Source organism: Marmota monax, unplaced genomic scaffold, assembly GCF_021218885.2.
Source record: "Marmota monax isolate L192 unplaced genomic scaffold, Marmota_monax_Labrador192_F-V1.1 WCK01_AAM20220418_F8-fsc00157, whole genome shotgun sequence".
NCBI classification, from domain to species: Eukaryota; Metazoa; Chordata; class Mammalia; order Rodentia; family Sciuridae; genus Marmota; species Marmota monax.
In genome coordinates this window covers 988992-1012138 of record NW_026694573.1, presented here as the reverse complement: position 1 = coordinate 1012138, position 23147 = coordinate 988992, and the positions used below count along the sequence as shown (strand labels likewise).

Below are 23147 nucleotides of genomic sequence, written 5' to 3'. Positions count from 1 at the left end.
GAACCTGTTGACCCTTTTCCATTTTTCCAGTAAGCACCAGCCATAAGGAAGAGCACAAGGACACAGTGCTTAAGTAAGAGTCAGATTCTATACAAAACTTTATATTTATTAAAACCTTCTCTATAAGAATTATACCTTTGACATGGGTTGCATATGGATTGAGTGTGTTCCCTGAAGGTTCACATGTTGAGGCTTAGTCTCAGCATGGTGGGGTTTTAAGGGTTGGAAACTAGTGGGAGGTCTCTGGAGGCTGCCTTGGGAAGAGATTAAGATAGTTCTAATGGAACCCTGAGTTAGTTCCTGTGAGGTTATTAAAAAAGCAAACCTCATTCCTGCTTCCTGTCTTGCCATGTGATCTCCCCCTCTAATACAATCCCACTACTCTGATGCCATCTATCATCAGGTCCTTTCCAGAGCCAAGCTGATGCCAGCACCATGTTCTGGAACCTCTAGAAACATGAGCTAAACAAATCTCTTTTCTCTATAAAATAGTTACCCAGTCTCAGGTATTTCATTACAGTAAGAGAAAAAGGACTATTACAACTGTTTACCCCTATTTTATAGACAAAAGGATGGAGGTACAAAATATGCACCCAAATTCACAGAGCCAGTAAGTACCTGTGTTTACTTATGGTATCTTCAGTATGGCCTTAGTTGGAGCTCTTAATGATAGCCTGCTATTAACTCTCATACAAACAGTCTGAGACTTATTAAAAACACATGGAGCTGAGTGCAATGGTGCATGCTTGTAATCCCAGTGACTCAGGAAGCTAAGGCAGGAGGATCACAAGTTCAAAACCAGCCACAGCAACTTAGCTTGGTACTAAGCAACTTAGTAAGACTGTCTTAAAATAAAAAATAAAAAGGGCTGAGAATGGTAAAGCGCCCCTAAGTTCAATTCCCAGTGAGAAACTCTGAAGGGCCAGTCAAGTGCAGCTGGGAAGTTTTGGAAAATGTGTGTGATGCTGGGAGTTTGAGTTTGTTTTTTATGAGAGGCTGGTCAATGACAGCGTGTTTTTTAAGGCTCAAATTAAAAATGGTTCTCACATTTTTATAAGGTAAAGAAAGGGGAAGAACACTCAACAGAGACTGGATGTGGCTCTGAAAATCTAACACACATATTATCTGGTCCTTTACAAAAACAATTTTGGAATCTCTTGTGGCCTTGGCAAGAACAGATTCAGGGAACCAGAATGGGGGGTGGGGTACAAAAACCAGGCTGTCTGTCATTTAGGAACATAAAGAAATAATGGAGAGAAAGGTGGTTCTTTCACAATGTCTGGCTGTGAGGAAAGAGCTTCAAGAGGTCAAGGGGAGAGAAGAGGTTTGCTTTTTATGAGCACTGTTAAACACAAAAAGGAAGAAGTCCTTGAAAGAGAATGGATGAAAACCCAAGAAAGGGAAGCTGCTACTGAGAAAAGGTCCCTATTAAAGGGGAGGATATAGGATCCAGAACACAAATAAAACCCAGAACACCTTTCTGAGGTAACAAGAAGGCAGAAAAGGGTGTTAGTTTGCAGGCATGAAAGTGAACACATCCCAGTTTATGGCTTCTGCTTTCTCCAAGTTATCTGCTAGGAACAAGGCAGAACAGCAGGATCAGGGATTTACAGCACTATGTATTATGAAAACATGACCTGTGTGATGAAATCAACTACATTTGTCACTGTACAGCTTTGTAGTTAACAAAACTTGAGTCTGAATCTTGCTCTTAATAAATAAAGTGAGTTATTTAACATCTTTGAGTCTCTCTTATCTACAAAAGAATAAACAACACCAGCTTAAGAGATTCTAATGATTTGACTTAAACAACTCAGAATTAGAGCCTTTAGCTGAAACTCCCGCCCTACAAACTGTGAGAACTCTTTCCCTGTTACAGAAGCGATACAAGAGACATGGGAGTGAAGTGCTCTGAAATGTCCTCCGCTTTGTACTGAACCCTGTCTACACACTGGTGCCCGGTCCTTATTTTCCCCAAGCACAAATACATAAGGAGAACAAATTGGGACCTCATTAAAACGCCAAACTTTGGGAGTATTACTACATTCAAAAAAGCATTCCATGCCTAATTTTTCTCTTGGTTCACACATTTTTGACTATTTTCCCCCAGGGAGCCACCCTAGGGACAAAGACAACCAACAGATGTAACTCAAGTAAAAGGGTAGCAAGACAAAGGAAGAAATTGACGGCTGAACACAGGATTTAAGAGATAAAGCTTGGAAAGGTACACGTGAAAGCTTTCTGCAAGGACAAAAGTGGGGCTTCTCGGCAGATTTCCAGTTCCCACCCTAGGAGTTCTCAGCGGTCCAGGTATCTAGGACCCTGTCTAATCGCCCTTCGGGGTACCGGCTTCAGCGACAACGCCTGGAGCCGGTCCAGACGTGTGGCCTCCGCGATAGGGGTCCGGAGATGTCCACCCGAGAGCCGAGGTCTGAGATAGCAGGTCAAGTCCCCTGTCGGTCAGCGGTTCAGCGGGGTTGAGGGCGCGGGGCAGTGCCTGGGGTCCAGTCGTCGCGCGGGGAGGGGGGCGGAGCGCAGCTGACAGAATTGGGGATGCGACACTCTTCCCCCTCCCTGTGTCCGCCTAGCATTCGGCGCCCGAGCCCAACCTCACCTGGAAGTGCTCCTGGAAGCGGATAGGGAGAATCTGAGCCATGGTAGGCGCGGGGAAGAGGCAGCCCAGGTTCCCCTCTCGCGGACTGACCAGAGGCAAGGACCACAGCTGCGCAGGCGCACTGTCCCGGGTCGCTTAGTACGGCGCCCCTCCACGCGAGAGCCCTGCGCGGGATCCCTCCGCTCGCTGTGAGGGTCCGCGAAAATTACTCCGCGAGCAACCGGGATGCCAGCACTCTTGTAACCCCAGCGCGTCTTAGCTCGTCTGAGGTACCCCAGATCATATGCGCGGGAACGCGGATTGGTTTTTGGGCTACCCCCGACCGGTGTCCATACAGGTGTGTGAGGGCAGGTGGACTGCGTCCCCAGGGAATGCTGCCGAAGGTGTACCTCGTTCTAAGCTGCCATTAACCAGTGTCCAGAGTATGTGTGTGGGGGCTGGGGAGTGAGTGTGAACTACTCTCAGCAACTTCTAAGCGAAAGTTTTCCGGAGAGAGAAACAAAGTTTTTACACTGCCCTTGCCTAGAGCGAGCTTTTCTCCTGTAGAGAAGGGGCAGAGATGTTTTATTCTACTTCAAACTCTTAGCTGTTGCTTTCAGGGCCGCTTTTTATTCAGGCAGAGGAGTGACATAAACATGAAAATGGGGGGGTCTTGCAAATACGTGTTACAGATGTGTTCCTTTTCAAGGTTCAGCTACCTTTCCGTTAGGAAACATTTTCCTGGCTCAAAAAGATTTCTAGAGAACTCTGTCTCAGAGTATCAATGCTGAGATCATCCAGTAGCAGCTAACCAAACAACCTGGACTGCATGAGGTTGCTCAACAGTAGTAGTAGGGAGCAGGTTGGAAACTCGACCCCACACCTGGTTTGCCCAGGGGTCAGTATTTTTCTTGAGGCAGCCCAGCATTTGAAGATGTGCATTGCATGCAGATGACTAAGTTGCTTAAAAGATGTTTGTCAGGAAAGGGAAGACTTTGGCATTCAGCATAGGCACTGCTGCGGTGTAATCAATATCCCTCTACCACTTTACAAAGAGACAGGGGTAAGTTTATATGACTTTGGATATGGCAGTGGTTTCTCAGATATAAGACCAAAGAACAAGGAACAAAAGATTAAAAAAAATTCTGGAAACTTTAAGAGATGAATGAAGTCCACTGTCAACAATACAATTATTTCCACAATAGTTTGACTATTAGTAGCCTAAAATGTTAAAGAATAGAATGGAAGGTTCACTTTCAAATTAAAAATCTCTTTTCTGATGTTAGTCAAGATCTCTGCAGGTTGCTCTTCAACATCTGTGGTCTTATCTCCTAACAAGAGAGCTGACTTGCTGTGGGTAGTAGTACATTTCCCAAATTTATTTTGACAATAGTGCCTGTGACCCTAAGTACCCATTTCCCCAGGGCTTTTTCTTTTTTCTTTTAGGTGGGGGGAGGGGTCAAACTAAAAAGTTATATCTTAAAAGAATTTTAAGAATACTGTTGTAAAGCAGAATGACGAGATTGTCAATAAATCATGACCTCACCCAGTGTCTGTACTTGGCAAGGAATAAAATGTCCCAACCTGAAAAGGATGTTAATATTTTCACAACTGGTGAGTAACTGGCCAGGTAATCCTGAAAAACGAAATGAAACAACCCTCAAAACAAAACAAAAATTCTTTAAATCCTTTGTGCTGTTTTATCTTTATAGGAGAAATGGTGAGCTCCTACAACTCAGTAAAACCAACAACCAAATAAAAAACTGGGCAAAATACATGAACAATTCATTAAGAAGAAATGAGTGATGTTAAACATGAAAAATATGCCCACCCTTACTCATAAACCAAAGGCAGATTAAAATATTGTTTATATATATATATATATATATATATATATAATATAGATAATATAATATATAGCTGGGTGCAGTGGCACATGTCTATAATCCCAGTGAATCAGGAGGCTAAGGCAGCAGGATCACATGCTTGAAGCCAGCCTGGGCAACTGAGATCCTATCTCAAAATTAAAGAAGGCTAGGGATGTAACTCAAAGAAGAAAGAAAGAGAAGGGAATGATAAGAAAGGACAGGGGTAAGTTTATATGACTTTGGATATGGCAGTGGTTTCTCAGATATAAGACCAAAAGAACAAGGAACAAAAGATAAAAAAAATTCTATGCATTATAGGACACTATCAAGAATGTGAAAAGACAAATCTGATAAGGAACTTTTATCGAGGATGTATTTAAAAATTCTTAATGATAAAAAGACAACTAAATTTGAAAGTTGGAAAAGGATCTGAATTGATTTTTCTGCAAATAAGACATACAGTTGGCCAATGAAAATATATTCAATATATTCAATGAAAATATATTCAATGAAAATATATTCAATATATTCATAGAGAAATGCAAATCAAAACCACCAAAAGATACCACTTTACTCTCACCAGGATGACTTCAGTAAAAAATTATAAATACTGGCAAAGATGTGGGACAATTAGGACCCTTATACACACTGGTATGAATGTAAAATACTGCAGCCACATTATAAAGCAGAACGGTAGTTCATCAGTTACTTAGTCACCATATGATTCAATGTTTGGATCTGGTATGTCCCCCAAAGGCTCATGTGTTGAAGATTTGGTCCTCAATGCAGCAGTGCTTAGAAAACTTTGGGAACTGACAGAATCATAAAGGCTCTAACCTCATCAGTGGATTAAAACAATTATATTTTCATAAATTGATGGCATTATTGGGAGATGATGGAAACTATCAGACGTGGGTCCTAGTTGGAAGAAGTAGGTCACTGTGGACGTGCCCTGAAAGGCTATGTCTTATCCCTGACCACTTCCTTGTTTTCTTTCTGCTTCCTAGTTGTCATGAGGTAGACAGCTTTGCTCTGCTGTGCTCTTCCACCATGATGTTCTGCCTCCACCCCAGGTCCAAAGCAATAGCCAACCATAGTCGGAAACCATGAGTCAAAATAAATCTTTCCTCCTTTAAGTTGTTTTTCACAGGTATTTGTAAACTGCAACAAAAAGCTGACTGATACACTGAGCAATTCCACTCTTGGATATGAAATCAAGAAAATGAAATCATGTCCACAGAAAAACTTATACAGCACCATTATGGATAATTGCCCAAAGAGAGAAACAATCCTGATGTCTATCAACAGGTGACTAGATATGCAAATATGGTATTCCATACAATAAAATATTATTTGGCCATAAAAAGAAGTAGTGATACATGCTACATGAATAAACCTTGAAAATTATGCCAAACTGGATGTAGTGGTACATTCCTGTAATCTTAGTGACTTGGGAGACGAAGGCAGGAGGATGGCAAGTTTGAGACCAGCTTCAGCAACTTAGTAAGCCCATCTCAAAGTAAAAAATAAAAAGAACTGGTGATGTAGCTCAAGTGGTAAAGTACTCTTGGGTTCAATCCCCCAGTACACACACACACAAAAAAAAAAAAAAAAAAAAAAAAGAAAGAAACATAAGAAACCTGTCAGAGAAGACCACATATTCTAAGATTCTGTTTATGTGAAATATCCTGAATAGCCAAGTCTATGGAGGTGGAAATTGATTGGTGGTTGCATTGGGATAATGGGAATGGGATATGACAGATTTTTGTTATGAGCTCTTTCTGGAGGTGATGAAAATGTTGAAGGAAAAAAATTTGTCATCCCTCTTTCTCCTCTCCTTTGGTGACTCCAATTCCCTGTATATTGGACTATTTGAAGTTATCTCATAGTTCTGATATTTTTCTTTCTTTTGGAATTTTTCTGTTTCATAACATTTCTATACCTTTAAGTTCACTAATCTTTTTTCCCTGCAGTGTCTAAAGTGTTGTTAATCCTATCCCATACATTTTTCATGTTAATGATTAGTTCTCATGTCTAGAAGTTCAATTTGTGTCTTTGCTAAGTTTTCCCACATCTCTATATAACTTTTGGAACATAGGAGTAGTGTTGTAATCTCTTTAAATGTCTTTCTTTGCCAGTTCTAACATTGGTTCAAATTTTGGTTCAATGTGGACTGAAATTATTCTTTTTGGATCATCTTCCTGCTTCTTTGTATGCCTTGTTATCTTTGTTTGGATGATGGACATGGTTAGCTTCATCTTGTTGGATGTTGCATATTTTCATGTTCTTATAAATCTTTAAGCTTTGCTTTGTAATGGAATTAAGTTACTTGGATTCTTTTGGGTTAAATGGATCTTCGTGTAATTATTTTCCAATACAGAGACAAAACTTTCTTGAGTATTATATTAAAGCCTGTGAGTTATGAGCTTTTCTAGTCTGGTTGCTAGCAACAGGCGATTTTCACTTTTTTTTTTTTTAGATTGTTCTTTGTTTGGCCTCAGCAGTTGTTTCATATGGTAGTTTCCTCAGGTGCTTGCACTCTTCAGTACTCAGCTGAATACTCAAGAGGGCCTTCTCTACAGATTTTTAAGGTTCTCTATGGAGCTCTCTCTTCTCTGGTGTTTTGTCTTGTAAACTCTAGCTGCCTTGGTCTCTTGGATTCTCAACTCCATTTCTTCAACTCTAGTGTTGGCTGGGTTCCACTTCACTTTATTGTGTCCTGGAAACCCTCTCTCCAGGTAGGAAGCTGGGGCAATTTTGGGTTTGCCTTGTTTCCCATCTGTCTTTTTTTGGTGGTACTGGAGATCAAACCCAGGACTTCACACATGCTGGGCAAGAACACTGCCTCTGAGTCACATCTCCGGTCCCCATTTCTCTTTTTTTGATATCCAGTCTTGAAATCATTGTTTTATTTATGTTGATTGGGTCACTGGTTGTTTCAGGCAGCAGGGTAAATCTGATCTGATCTGTTATTTCATCTTGGTTGGAATCGGAAACTGACCAGTTTTTCTCCATCCTCTCCAAAGAGTTGTAGTAAAAACACAATTGCCAACGTTTACTTCAAGGGAGCATTTTCTAAGTGATAGGAATTTGCCTACATGATCCATTTGTCTTTATAATTATGTAGGCTTTCTTAATCTCATCTCTGTTTGATAGCTGAAAAAAATGAGGCCCAGGTTTTTACTGGTTTAGATCTCAGGCCTGTTGGTCCTAAGGCTATGTATATCCTGTGGCTTCACAAAATTCTCAAATGTTGTCTTGTTTTAGTTGCCAGGGATGCTGCTTGACCAGTACAGTAGCATCTTCCTCAAAGAAAAGCTCCTCCACTTGCAGCCTGCCGATGTCCTTGAATCTCATCCAGCCATTTAATATCAGAATGAGAGAAGGAATGGGATGGCCCCTAGGCAGGGAAGCAGCCAGAGAGGAGATGTCAAAGGTCAGAATCACCAGGCCTTTTGATTCCAAGACCAGGGTTCCTTACCTAGACTCAGAATCACACACAGCTGGCAAGGTACTGGGGGTGGGGGTGGGGGGGGAGTGCACAGCCTTACCTGTGTTTGAAGATTCTGTAATTTTAACTCCTTTCCCATGGATCAGCATCTTGTCCACTTTCTAAGAAAATTCCAGCTTTCCTGATAATTTTTAATTATCGATTACAATAAGTACACTCAACTTTGTACTTATTGTTTCATGAAATTGGCTAAGCAGTCATCTCCAGCCCTTGGTACCCAGCATGATCGGGACCTGGGGCACAACTAGGCTAGAACCAAGAATCAGAATGCCTCATTTAGCAGATGACATGTGCAAGGTGGCCCACTTGCTAGCCCCAGGCCAGCTTTAGGAGCTACACCACCAGAAAAGTGACTTCCGTACTGAGAAATGAATTTATGCGTGGGGGGTGGAGATCAGATGAAATTAAAGGATCCTTTCAAGTTGAGATGTTTTCTCACTGCCTACTTCTTAGGAGAAAGATCCACAGTGGGGGAAGGAAAGTGGACATCAGAAGGAAAAGGAAAGGGAAACCACAATAATTTGGTATCCAATGCGTATTCATTTATTTTACACTTACAAAAGAAATCACCCTCCCATTTGCCCCATCCCCCAAAAAACATCTCTTTTTACAAACATTTAAAAATTAAACCAAATGAATAGACAAGTTAATTTCAGTACAATTATTTTTCAGTGTAGCTGTCATAATTAGAGTTTAAATTTCCTACAAGTGACCAATGTCCAAGTAACTTATAGGGAAATCCTGATTATTGGCCAAAAGAAAAATTCCATATTACAAGTTAGCAAATTCTAGTACAAAAATAGTCCATGTGTTGGAACAGCTTTCCTTTTACATAGGTCTCAGGTCAGTCTGCTGACTGTATAACACTTAATGTTTGCAGATTCTTGCTCTCACAAATGGCTCATTCGTCATAGCTGAAGCAGCACAGTGCCTGGAGCTGCAGGGGCTAGTGTCCACCATGGGGCCGTGTTGGAGATGGCAGGCCCAGGAGCATCTTGCTGGCCCCAGGGCAGAAGGGCACAACCCCAGCCCCAGCTCTGCATGGGGACCCTGGAGAGAGGAACGAGCTGTCCCTTTCTGAAGCAAGAACAGGCCCAGGACACAGGGCACGTCCACCTAGGGAGCTGGGCTGGTGCTGGTGCAGGACAGCACATTGCCTGCCAATGTCTCCTCCTACTGCGGACTGGCCAGGTGAGAGGCAACCCTGGGCATCATTAGCAGTGAGAGTGTAGCCCTGCCCTTGTTGCTGCTGGGGCAGGTCGGGGCAGGCTACTTGTCCCTCAGGATGTCGAGTTGTTCCTGACACTCGGTGAAGAGGCGCTGGAAGCGGAGGTTTTGCCCAATGACTGGCAATAGCTCCTTTAGCAACTCCCTCTTCCGCAGACCCTGTAGACACAGAGTGACAGCTGAGTGAAAGTGTCAGGAAGGAGACCCAGATATGGGACATTTTCCTGGCCTGGTAGACACCCTTGACTGCTCAATGGAGAAACCATAAAGGGAAAAGAATGATTCCTCTGCATATGATGAACCCTGGTGAGTTAAAAGGCTGGACTGGGCTAGGCCATGTGTGAGACAGAGTGAAGGGGAGTACTATAGTTCAGGGATAAAGGAGGGAAGGCTGGGACAGGCTCTGGAGACCTTTTATTGACAGGACAGTGGCTATAGGGACTTGACATTCTAGGACAGGATGGAGTTGGCACATGAGGGCTGAAGGTCAGAAGGGTGGGCATTCAGGAGAGTCTGCTCCTTATGCTGATGCTCCCTAGGCACTGGAGCTCAAGCCTGAGGTATGGAGGCCCTGGAGGGAAGCATCTGGTTTTATTAGTATCGATAATCTCTGCCCTTGGCTCTTGTCCATGCTTCCCCTAGCCAGGGCACACTGGCACCATAGTCTGCAATACGTGTTGCTAGGTGGGCTCTCTGCTGCTCAGGCCAAAGAGTAGACCTTGAGTAGGACAGCTACTTCAAAGGGAAAACAGCTAGCCAGATAACATTTATCACTGGAAGAGAAGGCCCAGGATTTTAAAGTAAATGTGACACAAAAACCCATAAAAAGACTAGAAATGATGGGAGAAAAACCAAGTATAGATATTATGTTTAGCAACACAGGTATTGATAGGATAAGTAGGAGGGTAGCTGCTGCTGAAGACCAAGTCAGAGTAGGGAAGGCAGGTCAGATGTAAGAGAAGCCCAGGCTCCAACAGGGAGGAAAAACTATATGGGAAAAGTAAAGATAAACAGTGCAGTAGAGAGGTCCAACAACCACATAATAGGGTTCCATAGGAGAGATGAAAGGAAATACTTGGGAGAAATGAGTAGACTTCATATAATTAAGGAAAAATCAATGGTTTAGATTGAAAGGCTCTCTAGAGTGCTGACCAAGTAAGATATGGAAAAACTGACATCTTGATACGTTAGAAAGAAATGTGTATAATTTGCAATATCAAAGAAAAATTCTGAAATTTCCTAAAGGAAAAGAGCATACAACTACAAAGAAGAGACTCCAAGATTCATAATAAACTAATATTATAAGCAAATGAGAAAAATTTATCTAATCTAGATTTAAATTAAGCCAAACTATTGTTTATATATGAGGATGTAATAAAAATATTCTTAGGGCTGGGGATGTAGTTTAGTGGTAAAATGCATGCTTACTATATATGAGGACCTACGTTTGATTCCCAGCATCATACATACACAAAAACCAAAAACAAAATAAACTTATAGACCTCAAAATACTGCCATGAGAAGGATTCTGCTCACAAAATTTTTTGTAGGAAATCTTCAAAGTAAGAAGAGGTTAAATCCAGAAGATGCTAAAAGAAGTATAAAAAAGAATATGATCAATTCTTTTCATAAAATTTATATATTTATATTCATAAAATTTATAAATGCAAGTAGACTGAACATGGTGATGAAAAAAATATAACCAAACTAGCCATATTATGCTGGCAAGAAACACATAAGGCTAGGGACATAGATCAATCAATGGTGGGTCATACCTGGCATGTGTGAGGCCCTGGGTTCAACCCCCAGCACTGCAGGGGTTAGAAAACACACACACATGCAAAAACACAGAAGCTGAAAGTTGAAAGTTAAAGACAGAAAAAGTAATGTTGTAAAAACTAAAGAAAGCACTCATTTTATAGTTACCAAAGTGGACAATTAAAAAAAAAAAAAAAGAAAGAAAACTTTAGTAAAATAGAGTCAAAAAAGAGGGACAAAACCAACCTCCAAGGGGGAGATTTTAATACACTCTCAATTAGTGATTGGTTAGAAGGACAAAACTGTGCATGTTGAGTTAATACGAACCCAACATTTAGCAGATATGACCTAATAGATATATAGAATGAGGCATCCACAATGGTAAGGACTTTATTTATTTATTTATTGGTACCAGGGATTGAACCACCGAGTCACATCCCCAGCCCTTTTTATTTTGAGACAGGCTCTTGCTAAGTTGCTGAGGCTGGCTTTAAACTTGGGAGCCTCCTGCTTCAGCCTCCTGAGCTGCTGAGATTACAGGTGTGCACCACTGCAGCCACCAAAGGACTTTAAAGAACACATCCCCACCCTCCCTCCCTCCTTTCTTCTTCATTGTCCACCTCCCTTACTCTTTTTCTCTTTTTGTACGGGTGATTCAACCTAGGCCTTGTGCATGCTAAGCATGCACTCTGTCACTAAGCTATAACCTCAGCCTCATGGAACACATGTAATTCTTAGGCATAAATAGAAATATAAAGTTTTTCTCTAAAAGCAGATCTTAACAGATAAACATGAGATGGTGGTTCAGTATGGGTCAAATCCAGGTCAAATCTATTTTGGTAAACAGTTTTATCCAAATGTAGCTACACATTTGTTTATATATCATACTACAATATTAGTGTTCAGTTTGGATTTTTATGGGTTTGCAAAGCCTGTTCTTTTTTTTTTTTTTTTTGGTACTGGAGATTGACACAAGAGTCTCTACCACCAAGTTATATCCCTAGCCCTTTTTATTTTTTATTTTGGGACACAGGCTCACTAAGTTGTTGAGGCTAGCCTCAAAATTTTGATCCTCCTGCCTCAGAATCCCAAGTGCTGGGATTACAGACCTGCAATATCACTCCTGGCTTACCATCTATTCTGTTTTTGTGGAGAGGGGCGGGGGGCAGTGTTGGGGATCAAACCCAGGGCCTTGTACACATAAGGTAGACGCTCTACTGTTGAGTTGCAATCCTAGACCCTTAGCCATTTGTTCTTTAGATAGGAAATCTGTCTACTCTTCACACAAATCACATTCTCTGACTAAAATACAAGTGAGTAAAACTCAAGAGGTCAAAGAGAAAATTCACTTTAATTAACTGAAATTAAAAATTACTTATATGACAAAAGAATAGGAAAAAAAAAACAAACAAACCCTAAATACTCCCAAATTGCTGTGATTCACCTGAAGGCATTTGCAAGATTAAATAGTTTATGAAGCTGGGTGTGGTGGTGCATGCCTATAATCCCAGAAACTTGGGATGCTGAGGCAAGGAGGAGTGAGAGTTCAAATCCAGCCTCAGCAAAATCAAGGCACTAAGCAACTCAGTGAGACCCTGTCTCTAAATAAAATACAAAATAGGGCTGAGAATGTGGCTCAGTGGCCAAGTGCCCCTGAGTTCAATCCCTGGTATGAAAAAAAAAAAAAGTTTATGAGCTGGGTATAGTGGTGCACATCAGTAATGATAGCACTGAAGGCTGAGAGGATTATTTGAGTTCAAGAGTTCCAGATCAGCCTGGGCAACATAGTGAGACCCTCACGTCAAGAATAAATAAGTAAATAAGTAAATCAATTGAAAGATAAATAGATGAGTACCAGATGTGGTGGTGCACACCTGCAATCCCAGGGACTTGGGAGGCTGAGGCAAGAGGATCACAAATTTGAGGCCAGACTCAGCAACTCAGCTAGACCTTGGCAACTTTAGCAAGACCCTGTCTCAAAATAAAAAATAAAAAGGACAGTGAATGTAGCTCAGTGATAAAGTAGCCCTGGGTTTAATCCCTAGTACCAAATAAAAATCTAAATTATTCTCACGGAGAACCAAAATCTGAAAAACCATACTTGAACAAAACGAGAATAACAATTCAGAGAAAGAAAAATATAAAAAAGAACAAAACAGAAATTCTGAGTTGAAAACCACAATAACTGAATTGAAACAATTCAGCAGAGGGATTCAATAGTAGATTCAAACAGGCAAAAGGAAGAATTATGGAGTCTGAGGAGTAAAAAGATAACAGAACCTAAGGGACTTATAGAACAACATGAAGTACATTGATGTACACATTATAGGAATTCCAGATGGATAATAGAGAAAGTAGTAGAAAGCTTATATGAAGAAATAATGGCCAAGAACCTTTCAAATTTGAAGAAAGACATAGATTTAAAAATATAAGAACCTTAATGAACCTTAGTAAGAAAACCTCAAAGGAACCCACACTATAATCAAACTTTGGGAAGGTGAAGACAGAATCTTGATAGCAGCACAAGAAAGTGACTTATTGTATAAAAAGGATACTCAATAAGATTATCAGTGTAGTCAGACGGATGGCATATCTACATTACTAAAATTAGGAAAAAAAAAACCAAAACAACCTGTCAACTGAGAATACTATATCAAGCAAAACTTTCCTCCAAAGGATGGAGATATTAAGACATTTCCAGATAACTGAAACTGAGGGAGGGAGTTCATTACCACTAGACCAGCTCTATATGAAGTGCTAAATGGAGTCCTTTAAGTTGAAACAAAAGGATGTAAGTAACACAAAATTTCTCCAGTAAAAGTTAACAATGGACAAATATAAAAATCTGTATTATTGTCTGGAGATGCAGCTCAGTAGTGAAGCACTTGCCTAGCATGTGTGAGGTCCTGGGTTTGATCCCCAATATGGCAAACAAAACAAAACAAAACAAGAAAACTGTATTTATTGTACTTTTGGCTGGTTTTTGCCTATAGGATTTAAAAAAGACAAGAAACAAAGAAATAATTATAAATCTGTTATAAAGAGTACACAATATAAGGATATAATTTATAATGTCAATAACCCCAAATGGGCAAGATGGAGCTATAAAGGAGTAGACAAATCTTGTATGCAACTGAAATTAAGCTGGTATCAGTTTAAAATAGGCTGTTATAACTTTAGAATATTATACGTACTGTCCGTGGAAACCACAAAGAAAATATCTATAGAGTATTCACAATAGGAAATGAGAAGGGAAACAAAACATGTCACTAAAAAAAAAAAATCAATTAAATACAAAGAAAGATAGTAAAGGAGGAAATGAGAGACAAAAAAAGCTATAGCCAGGCATGGTGGTGCACACCTGTAGTCCCACCTACTCTGAAGGCTCAGGCAGAAGAATCTTTTGCGCTCAGAAGTTTGAGGCAGCCTGAGCAACACAGTGAGACTCATGTTTAAAAAACAAAATGAAACAAACAAAAACCCCATAAAAATACAAAAAATTTAAAAATATGAGCATCCTAAGTCTTTACCTATCAGTTATTACTTTCAGTGTAGATAGATTAAATCTTTCAATAAAAAAATATGGATTGGCAGAATGAAGTAAAAACAGGAACCAACTATATTTGTCTATAAGGAACTTACTTTGGATTTAAGGACACACATTAGTTGAAAGAGAAAGGATAGGGGGAAAAACACTCCATGCAAATGGTAAGCAAAAGAGAGCAGAAATAGCTGAACACATTGAGTATCCTTTCTCCAAAATGTGTGGGACTGAAAATATTTCAAATTTTGGAATATCTGCATGTACATGGATTTTGGGGTTGCAACCCAAGCCTGAACACAAATTCATTTATGTTTCATATATACCTTATACACATTGGTCAAAGGTAATTTTATATAATATTTTTAGAGTGCCTGTGTTCTGACTGGGAACTGTCATATAAGGTCAGGTATGAAATGTTCTACTTCTGGTGACATGGTGGCATTCAAAAAGATTCCAATTTGGGAGTATTTCACATTTTGAATTTGTGGATTAGGAATGTTAATCTGTACTAATATCAGACAAAACAGACTGTTTTAAACTATTATGCTGTAAACATCACAAAAGACAAAGGACATTATATAAACGTCAATTCAGTGAGTATTGTAAATTTAAATGCACCAAACATCAGAACTTCCATATATATGAAGCCAGCTGTCAAAATTGAAGAGAGAAAGCACTCAATAAGAGCACTTCAATATCTTACTGTCAATAATGGGGAAAACAACCAGACATGATCAATAAAAAAACAGAAGACCTGAACAACAAAAAGCCAATTGGACCTAATGAACATATATAGAATGCTCCACTAAACAACAGAATACTTGTTTTTCTCAAGTGCAATGGAACATTCTCCAGGATACACTGTATGTGAGGTCACAAAATAAGTCTTAATACATTTACAGACTGAAATTGTACCAACTATCTTTTCTGACCACAATGGAATGAAACTGTAAATCAACAGCAGAACAAAAACTCAAAAATCCCCAAATTTGTGGAAATTAATAAAATACCACTTTTAGGGATAGAGATACAGTTAGTGGTAGAGCACTTGCCCAGCATGTGTGAGGTCCTGGGTTCAATCCCCAGAACCGAAAACAAAACAAAACACCCTGTCAAATAACCAATAATATTGAAGAAACCATAAGGGAAAACAAAATATATCGAGACAAATGAAAATACAATATATCAAAACTCATGGGATGCAGTGAAAGTAGTGTTAAGAGGGAAGTTCATAACTGTAAATGCTCACAGTATAAAAGAAAGATTTAATATCAACAATCTAATTTTACACCTCAAGGAAACAGAGAACAAACTAAACTAAAAGTTAGAGCTAGAATAGAAACTCATGCCTATAATCCCAGCTACACAGGAGGCTGAGGCAGAAGGATCTTGAGTTTGATGTTTCAAAATAAAAAATAAAAAGGAGCTGGCGATGTAGCTCAGTGGTAACGTATGTCTGAGTTCAATTCTCAGCACCATTTACACCATCTCCCTGCAAAGTCAGTAAAAGGAGAAAACAATAAAGATTAGAGCAGAAACACAAAATAATGATAATAAAACCAGGAATTGGTTCTTTGAAAAGATCAACAAAATGATAAATGTTAGCTAGACTAAATGTGGGTGGTGTGAGGTGGGGTGGGGTGGAAGGGAGAGAAAGAACTCAAATAATGAAAATCAGAAAGGAAAGAGAGGACACTATAACCAATGACACAAAAATAAAATAGACTGCACCAGGAAGGCACATGCTTAGCTGAGTGGCCCATTAGGTTCAATCCCCAGTATAAAAAACAAAAACAAAAGGAACATGTGTAAGAATGCTGTTATTTTGTATGTATGGTGCTGGGGTTCAAAATCCGGGCCTTATGCTTGCTAGGCAAGTGTTCCATCACTGAATTAAATCCTCAGCCCCAAGAGAATATTATTAATAATTGTATGCTAATAATTGGATAAATTAGATGAAAGGGATACACACTACCTACCAAGACTGAATCATGAAGAAATAAAAAAATCTGTAATGACTTCTAATTAGCAAGTAAACTGAATCAGTAATCAAAACCTCCCCACCAAGAAAAGCCTAGGACCAGATGATTCCTCTAGTGTATTCTACAAAACACTTAAAGAATTAACATCCATCTTCCACATACTCTTCTGAAAACCTCAAGAGGTCAGAACACTTCCTAATTCATTCTATGAAGCCAAGATAACCCTGACTCCAAAGTCAGAGAGAAAAACTATACGCCAATGACCCTTGTGAACACTGACAAAAAAAAAAAAAAAAAAAAAATCTTAATAAAACACTAGCAAACAGAATTCAGCAGTACATTAAAAGAACTATACACCATGATCCAAATGGGATTTATTCCTAGATTGCAAAAATGGTCATCACAAAGCCCAAGCATCTAAGTGCTCCAACCTACTGTTTCCTGTCTTCCTCTGGTGCACATTGAATCAGAAGATGAAAGAAGTCTGGACTTTTGGAGCATTTGAGGGGTACTGGCAGCTCAAATGGCAAAGAGTATGTAGAGCTCAAATTGCAAAGAGTATATAGAACAATATATAAAGAGTTCTTACAAATCAATAAGAAAAAAGAATGATAAAATTGCTTCAATTGCTAGTTCAAAGAAAAGGAAATATTAAGTGGCTCTTAAACATAAAATAATGCTCTTCTAATAAAACCTCAGGGATGCTGAATTGTATTGTTGGTTGGAAGTCCATCCTCCATCCCAAGCTCTATTTTCTCAAGGAACAGTTCCACTTGGGATCACCAAATTCTCACCATAAAAGTGTTCACAAAGAGCTGAGTACATTAGTGCACACTTATAATCCCAGCAACCCAGAAGGCTAAGGCAGGAGGATCCCAAGTTCAAGGTTAACCTCAATAACTAAGCGAGGCCCTAAGCAACTTAATTAGGCCCTGTCTCAAAATAAAAAGCGTTGGAGATGTGGCTCAGTGGTAAAGGGCCTCTAGGTTAAATCCCTAGTACCAAAAAATAAGGTTTACAAGGAAACTCAAGAAAGCATTGGGCTCATGCTCACCTTCTCTACCCCCAAAATCTAGATGATAAAACAACCAGAGGATAAAAAAAATTTTTAAAAAAGAATAAATTCGGAATCATGCTGCAGTGAGGAGGAATGTGGCAGATATTGGGAGTTGGCTATGTCCACAGCTATAACAAGAGGTCATGTAGACCTCTTATACATAATATTTTTTAGTATATAATTTTATAAGGAATTAAAAACATACTGTTTTCAACAGTCAACAAAAAGTGATTTTATTTTATTTTTTTAGTTGTCAATGAGCCTTAATTTAATTTATTTATATGTGGTGCTGAGAATCAAACCCAATGCCTTATATATGTTAGGCAAGCACTCTACAACTGAATCACAACCCCAGCCCCCAAGTGATTTTAAAGTGGCTTTATGGGAACAGACATTTGCTTGGTATGAAAATCAATTCTGTAAATAGGAATCACAGAAGAAATAAATTCTACATCAACATTAAATGTAGAAAATATAGATATGCTACAAAATCTCCTTCAATAAAGTGTGCATTTGTAAGTTGAACAATATTAACCACACTTGATATTAAAATATATTTTTTGAATAAATTATATACAATATTATGCAAGCAGTAGTTTGTTTTTTTTTTTTGGTATCAGGGGCACTCGATTACTGAACCATATCTCCAGCCCAATTTTATATTTTATTTAATGATAGTGTCTCACTGAGTTGCTTATCATCTCACATTTGCTGAGGCTGGCTTTGAACTTGCAATCCTCCTGCCTCAGCCTCCCAAGCTGCTGGGATTATAGGCATGTGCCACTGCACCTGGCAGTAGTGTATTTTTTTAATTTGTTCTTTTTACATATGCATGATAGAGAATGTATTTTGGCATATTATACATACATGGAGAGCATTAATCACCAGATTACACAAAGAACACAAAAAACTTTAGCACCAAAAAACCCCAAACAACCCAATCAATAAATGGGCTAATCAGAAGAAGAAATATGAATGGTCAAAAAATATATGAAAACATGTTCAACATCTCTAGCAATTAGAGAAGTGCAAATTAAAACTGCACTGAGAATCCATCTCACTCCAGTCAGAACAGCAATTATAAAGAATACAAGTGGGGCTGGGGATGTGGCTCAAGTGGTAGTGCACTCACCTGGCAAGTGTGGGGCGCTGGGTTCAATCTTCAGCACCACATAAAAATAAAATGAAGATGTTGTGTCCTCCAAAAACTAAAAAATAAATATTAAAAAATTCTCTCTTTTAAAAAAAAAAAAGAATACAAGTAACAATAAATGTTGGTGAGGATGTGGGGAGAAAGGTACTCTCATACAATGCTGGTGGGACTGCAAATTGGTGTAACAACTCTGAAAAGCAGTATAGAGGTTCCTTAAAAAACTTTGAATGGAACCACCATTTGATCCAGTTATCACACTCCTGGGTCTATACTCAAGAGCAACCTAGATGTCCTTCAACAGATGAATGGATAAAGAAAATGTGGTATATATACACACTGGAATATTACTCAGCTATAAAGAGAGAAATTATGACATTTGTTGGTAAATGGATGGAACTGGAGAATATCATGCTCAGTGAATAAGCCAGTCCCCCCAAAACAAAGGTAGAATGTTCTCTCTGATATGTGGATACTAACCCACAACAAGGGGTAGGGAAGGGAAGAATAAAAGTCTAATGGATTAGACAAAAGGGAATAAAGGGAAGGGAGTGGGGAGGGGAATGGGAAAGAATAGTAGAATTAATTGGACATGGGGCTGGGATTGTGGCTCAGCCGTAGAGTGCTTGCCTAGCATGGGCGCGACCCGGGTTGGATTCTCAGCACCACATAAAAATAAAGGCATTGTGTTGTGTCCATCTACAAAAAAGATATTCATTCTCATTCTCTCTCTCTCAAAAAAAAAAAAAAAAAAAAAAAAAGAAGAAGAATTAATTGGACATAACTTTCCTAGCCTTTATTTGAATATATACAATCAGGGTAACTCCATATCATGTACAACCACAAGAATAGGATCCTAATTAGAATAAATTACATAATCTTTTTTATACAGGCAGAAAAGCGTTTACTTTCTGAGCTTGTCTTGTAATAGGAGAGCCTAAGTGATTTAATGATTGCCCATGAGGACAATCTAGTTTCTGGGAGATTTTTTTGTTTTCCTGATGAGAAGAGTGGATATTGTTGGTACTGACATCCTCCTATTCTCCTTCCTTGAATTCAGACATGAGAACTACTTTGTGACCATGAAGAAAAGGTTAGAATAATAATTTGTTTTGGAGGGGAGAAAAAGTCTATTTCAGTGACTGTTATCTACCTAGAGCTGAAAACATCTGCCTCTGTCACAAGTCACAGGGGACCACATGCAGCCAGTGATTTTAGGAGGTTTATAGATTGCAGAAAGCAGGTGAGACCACGTTGATGGGTGACTCTGGGAGGTGAAGGTCAAAGGTTCTCCTGGACAAAGTCTCAGGAAGTTATATTGCTTATAGCTGGCAAGTAAATTCTACCAGACTTGAAGGCCTTGGGAGACTAAAGCCAGGTCTAGGGCTTAAGAAGAGGGATCCTTGTTATCCACACCTCCTGTGTGCTGTTACCCCAAAGTCATGCTCCCTAGTGCAAATTGGAAGCAAACCACTTCTGTGACAACTATTGCCTACTTTTGAGTTATGGGCAACTCAGAAGACCTTGATCCTGAACGAGTTCAAGCATTCTGTGGTAGTGGCAAATAAAAGTGGTTTGTGGAAGAAAATAACATCACCTTAGGCTCAAACTCTTTCTGCAAATAGTTTTTAAAATACCATATCCAGCAGTCAAAAATAATTAAGAACATATAGGAATGAGAAACAGAAGAAACATTTATAGGCAACAGAAATATCCATTAGGGCTCCTAATACTAAAACTATCAGACATAAAAACTTTGAACTAAGTTTACTATGCTCAAGTAAATAAAGACTAAATTAAGAATTCAGCAGCAAATTGGAAATCTTAAAAATGAGAAGGCAGATTTAAAAAAAAAGGACATCTCTCTCAGATGATGGAAAAATGAAAGAGAGGATATAATCAAAGAAGAGAACTAAAGGATGTCACAAGTCTATCCAGAGAATGAATAAAAGACAAAGATGTGGAGCTCTGGAATCTTCAAAACACCAACCCAGGATCTCAAAAGTACTTATAAAGCAATGGAAATCAGATTTACATCAGACTTTTAAGCAACAACTCAGGATGCTGAAAGTCTATGGAAGAATATGTTCAATGATCTAAAGGGAATTGATTCTGAATCCAGCATTAGCCAACTGAAAATACTGTAATAAAACTAAAAAATAGAATAAAAAACAGAGGAGGCCACTGTATATGCCAAAACTTTTAATGTCTTATGAGGAATGACCTTCCAAACTTTCTCACCTTGGCTTCTTTAACCCTTTTATTGCCACTCAGCTCAACTGTTTTTCTTTTTCTATCTTTTATTACTGGGGATTGAACCCAGAGACACTTTTCTACTGAGCTACATCCCTAGCCCTTTCTGTCTTTATGTTGAGACAGGGTCTCACTAAGTTGTTAGGGCCTTGCTAAGCTGTTGAGGCTGATCTCAAACTTGGATTCTTGTTGTTTCAGCCTCCTGAATCACTGAGATTGTAGCTACTTACACCTGGCTCTTTTTATATTCTAAGTTCTCCCATCCTGGACCCTTTGCACTTACTTGCTTTTTCCTCTGGGGGAATGTTCTTCCCCTGAAATATATGCATGGTTTCATTCCTCCTCTTTTCTGGTCTCTACTCAGTCAAGGTGTTTTTGGTCACACAACATGAAATAACATCCCACCAACACTACATATCCCCCTGCCTTCTTTACTTTTTTCCATAGAATCCAACACCACCCAAGATATTATATATTTTCTGTTTATTTTTGTCTGTTTCTCTCCACAAGAATTTAGATCCACGAAGTTGGGGACTCAGTAAACCTTGTTTTACTGAGTTGCCCCATGCCTAGAACATGCCTGGCCAGATTGGATACTCCATCAGTAATTTGCTGAATGATTGAATAAAGCTGTGAGCTACCTCTTAGATCCATACTTTCTCCCATCCCTTGCCAATTTGCTCCTTTCCTGATTCACTCAATAACACTAGCATCTATCTTTGCTAGTCGAAAAATTTGGAGGCAACATGTTCATAATTCTCTTTCCTTCCACATTCATTCAATGACCAAATCTTGGTGGTTCTGATTGCTAAATACATAATGAATCTATTTTCTTGCTCACTCCATGGCCACTACACTGATCCAAGTCACCTTCATCTATTTCTGGTACTGGTATAAAAGACACACTGACTGTTTTTCTATACCAACTCTGGTAGTCCTAGAATATTCCAGTTCCTCAAGAAGTCTCTGTCATCTATCTCCTGCATGTTTCTCCTATCTTACCTCTCTTATTGCCCACTAAAATGTGGCTTAAAAATGTGCCAAGCCCTCTTTGCCTTCACTATTATCTCCATCAGAAAATGTTCTCCCAGATCTCTGCAGCTGGCACCCTCTCATTCTTAGGTTTCATCTGAAATGTCATCTTCCAAGCTATTCCCTGCTAATCATTCCTGGCCACTCCTATCTCATTACTCTGCTTATTTTGTTCTTCACACTAACCTATAGTATCAAAGTACCTTGTTCACTGGACTGTGAGGCTCACAAAAGGGAATGGAGGTAAGTATCTTTCGTACCAAACCCAGAGCATTCTACCTGCAGCTTTCCTCAGCATGAATGTGGAACAGAGCTCTCCAGGCTCCTGATGCCCAGAGCCCAACTTCTGCCTGGTTGTGGAGTGCCAGCATGTTAGCCTCTCATTGATGCCAGGGCCCAGGGTAGGGTGCTAGAGAAGTGTCACAGGGAGGAACTTCAAGCACTTTATCTTATTTTTAAAACCTTCACCTTCATGTTTCAAGAGAATTCTTGAGGCAAGAATTAAAGAAGCACCTACCACTACTGTTGACTCCCACTGGCTTCCAGTGGAGCAGTGAACCGGACCCAGTAAGTCCTTGCATATTTCTCGAAGTCGGTATTCAAACCCTAATTATAGAAAAATAGAACAACAAAAACAAAAACAAACAAACAAAAAACAGAAATAGGAACACATTATAAAAAGAAATAAAAATTTGAAAATGCTAAATTGCTGTGTATATCACAACAACAGAATGAACACTTATTTTATTGCCTACTATGGGCAAATGCTTGTGTTTCTCAGTTTAGGGCATTGAGGGCCACAATCACAGATTTTCATTCATTCACCTGTATCCCTAACTATGTATACAGAACCTTCACTGTGTGCTGGGCCCACAGGAAAACCAGACATGGCCAGTTTTGTGATGATGAACTCCCCACAGTGGTGGAAAATATGGGAAACTGTGGAAGGAAGGGTGTGGGCTGGTGGGATCTGTTTGAGAGAAGACATGTCAGCAGCTGCTGTGAGAGGAGATGAGAAGGAAGCAGACTGTGAGGGCCCAACTGCAGAGTGGTGACTGATAGTCAGAAGCACTGCTGTAGTGGGTGCAACTGCCAGAAAGGCTATGAAAGCAGAGTCTGAGGACTTAGGCAGCATTTGGGGGCATGCCTAGGAAACAGATGGAATCAAAGGG

General features: G+C 39.4%; 1 protein-coding gene across 9 annotated transcripts in view; it reads right to left on the bottom strand.

Annotated features, from left to right (window-relative positions):
* The window catches only part of LOC124077015 (protein HIRA), a 206389-nt gene that overhangs the window by 98630 nt on the left and 84612 nt on the right, over positions 1–23147 (bottom strand). For 7 of the 9 annotated variants that reach the window (XM_058571732.1, XM_058571731.1, XM_058571730.1 and 4 more), the window contains one exon: positions 22493–22581. In XM_058571732.1, the coding sequence (XP_058427715.1) occupies positions 22493–22581 (89 nt within the window). Of the gene's footprint in view, positions 1–2614; positions 2735–9099; positions 9359–22492; positions 22582–23147 lie in introns of those variants that run through there. The other 2 variants (XM_046421073.2, XM_046421186.2) reach the window with 2 other exon arrangements.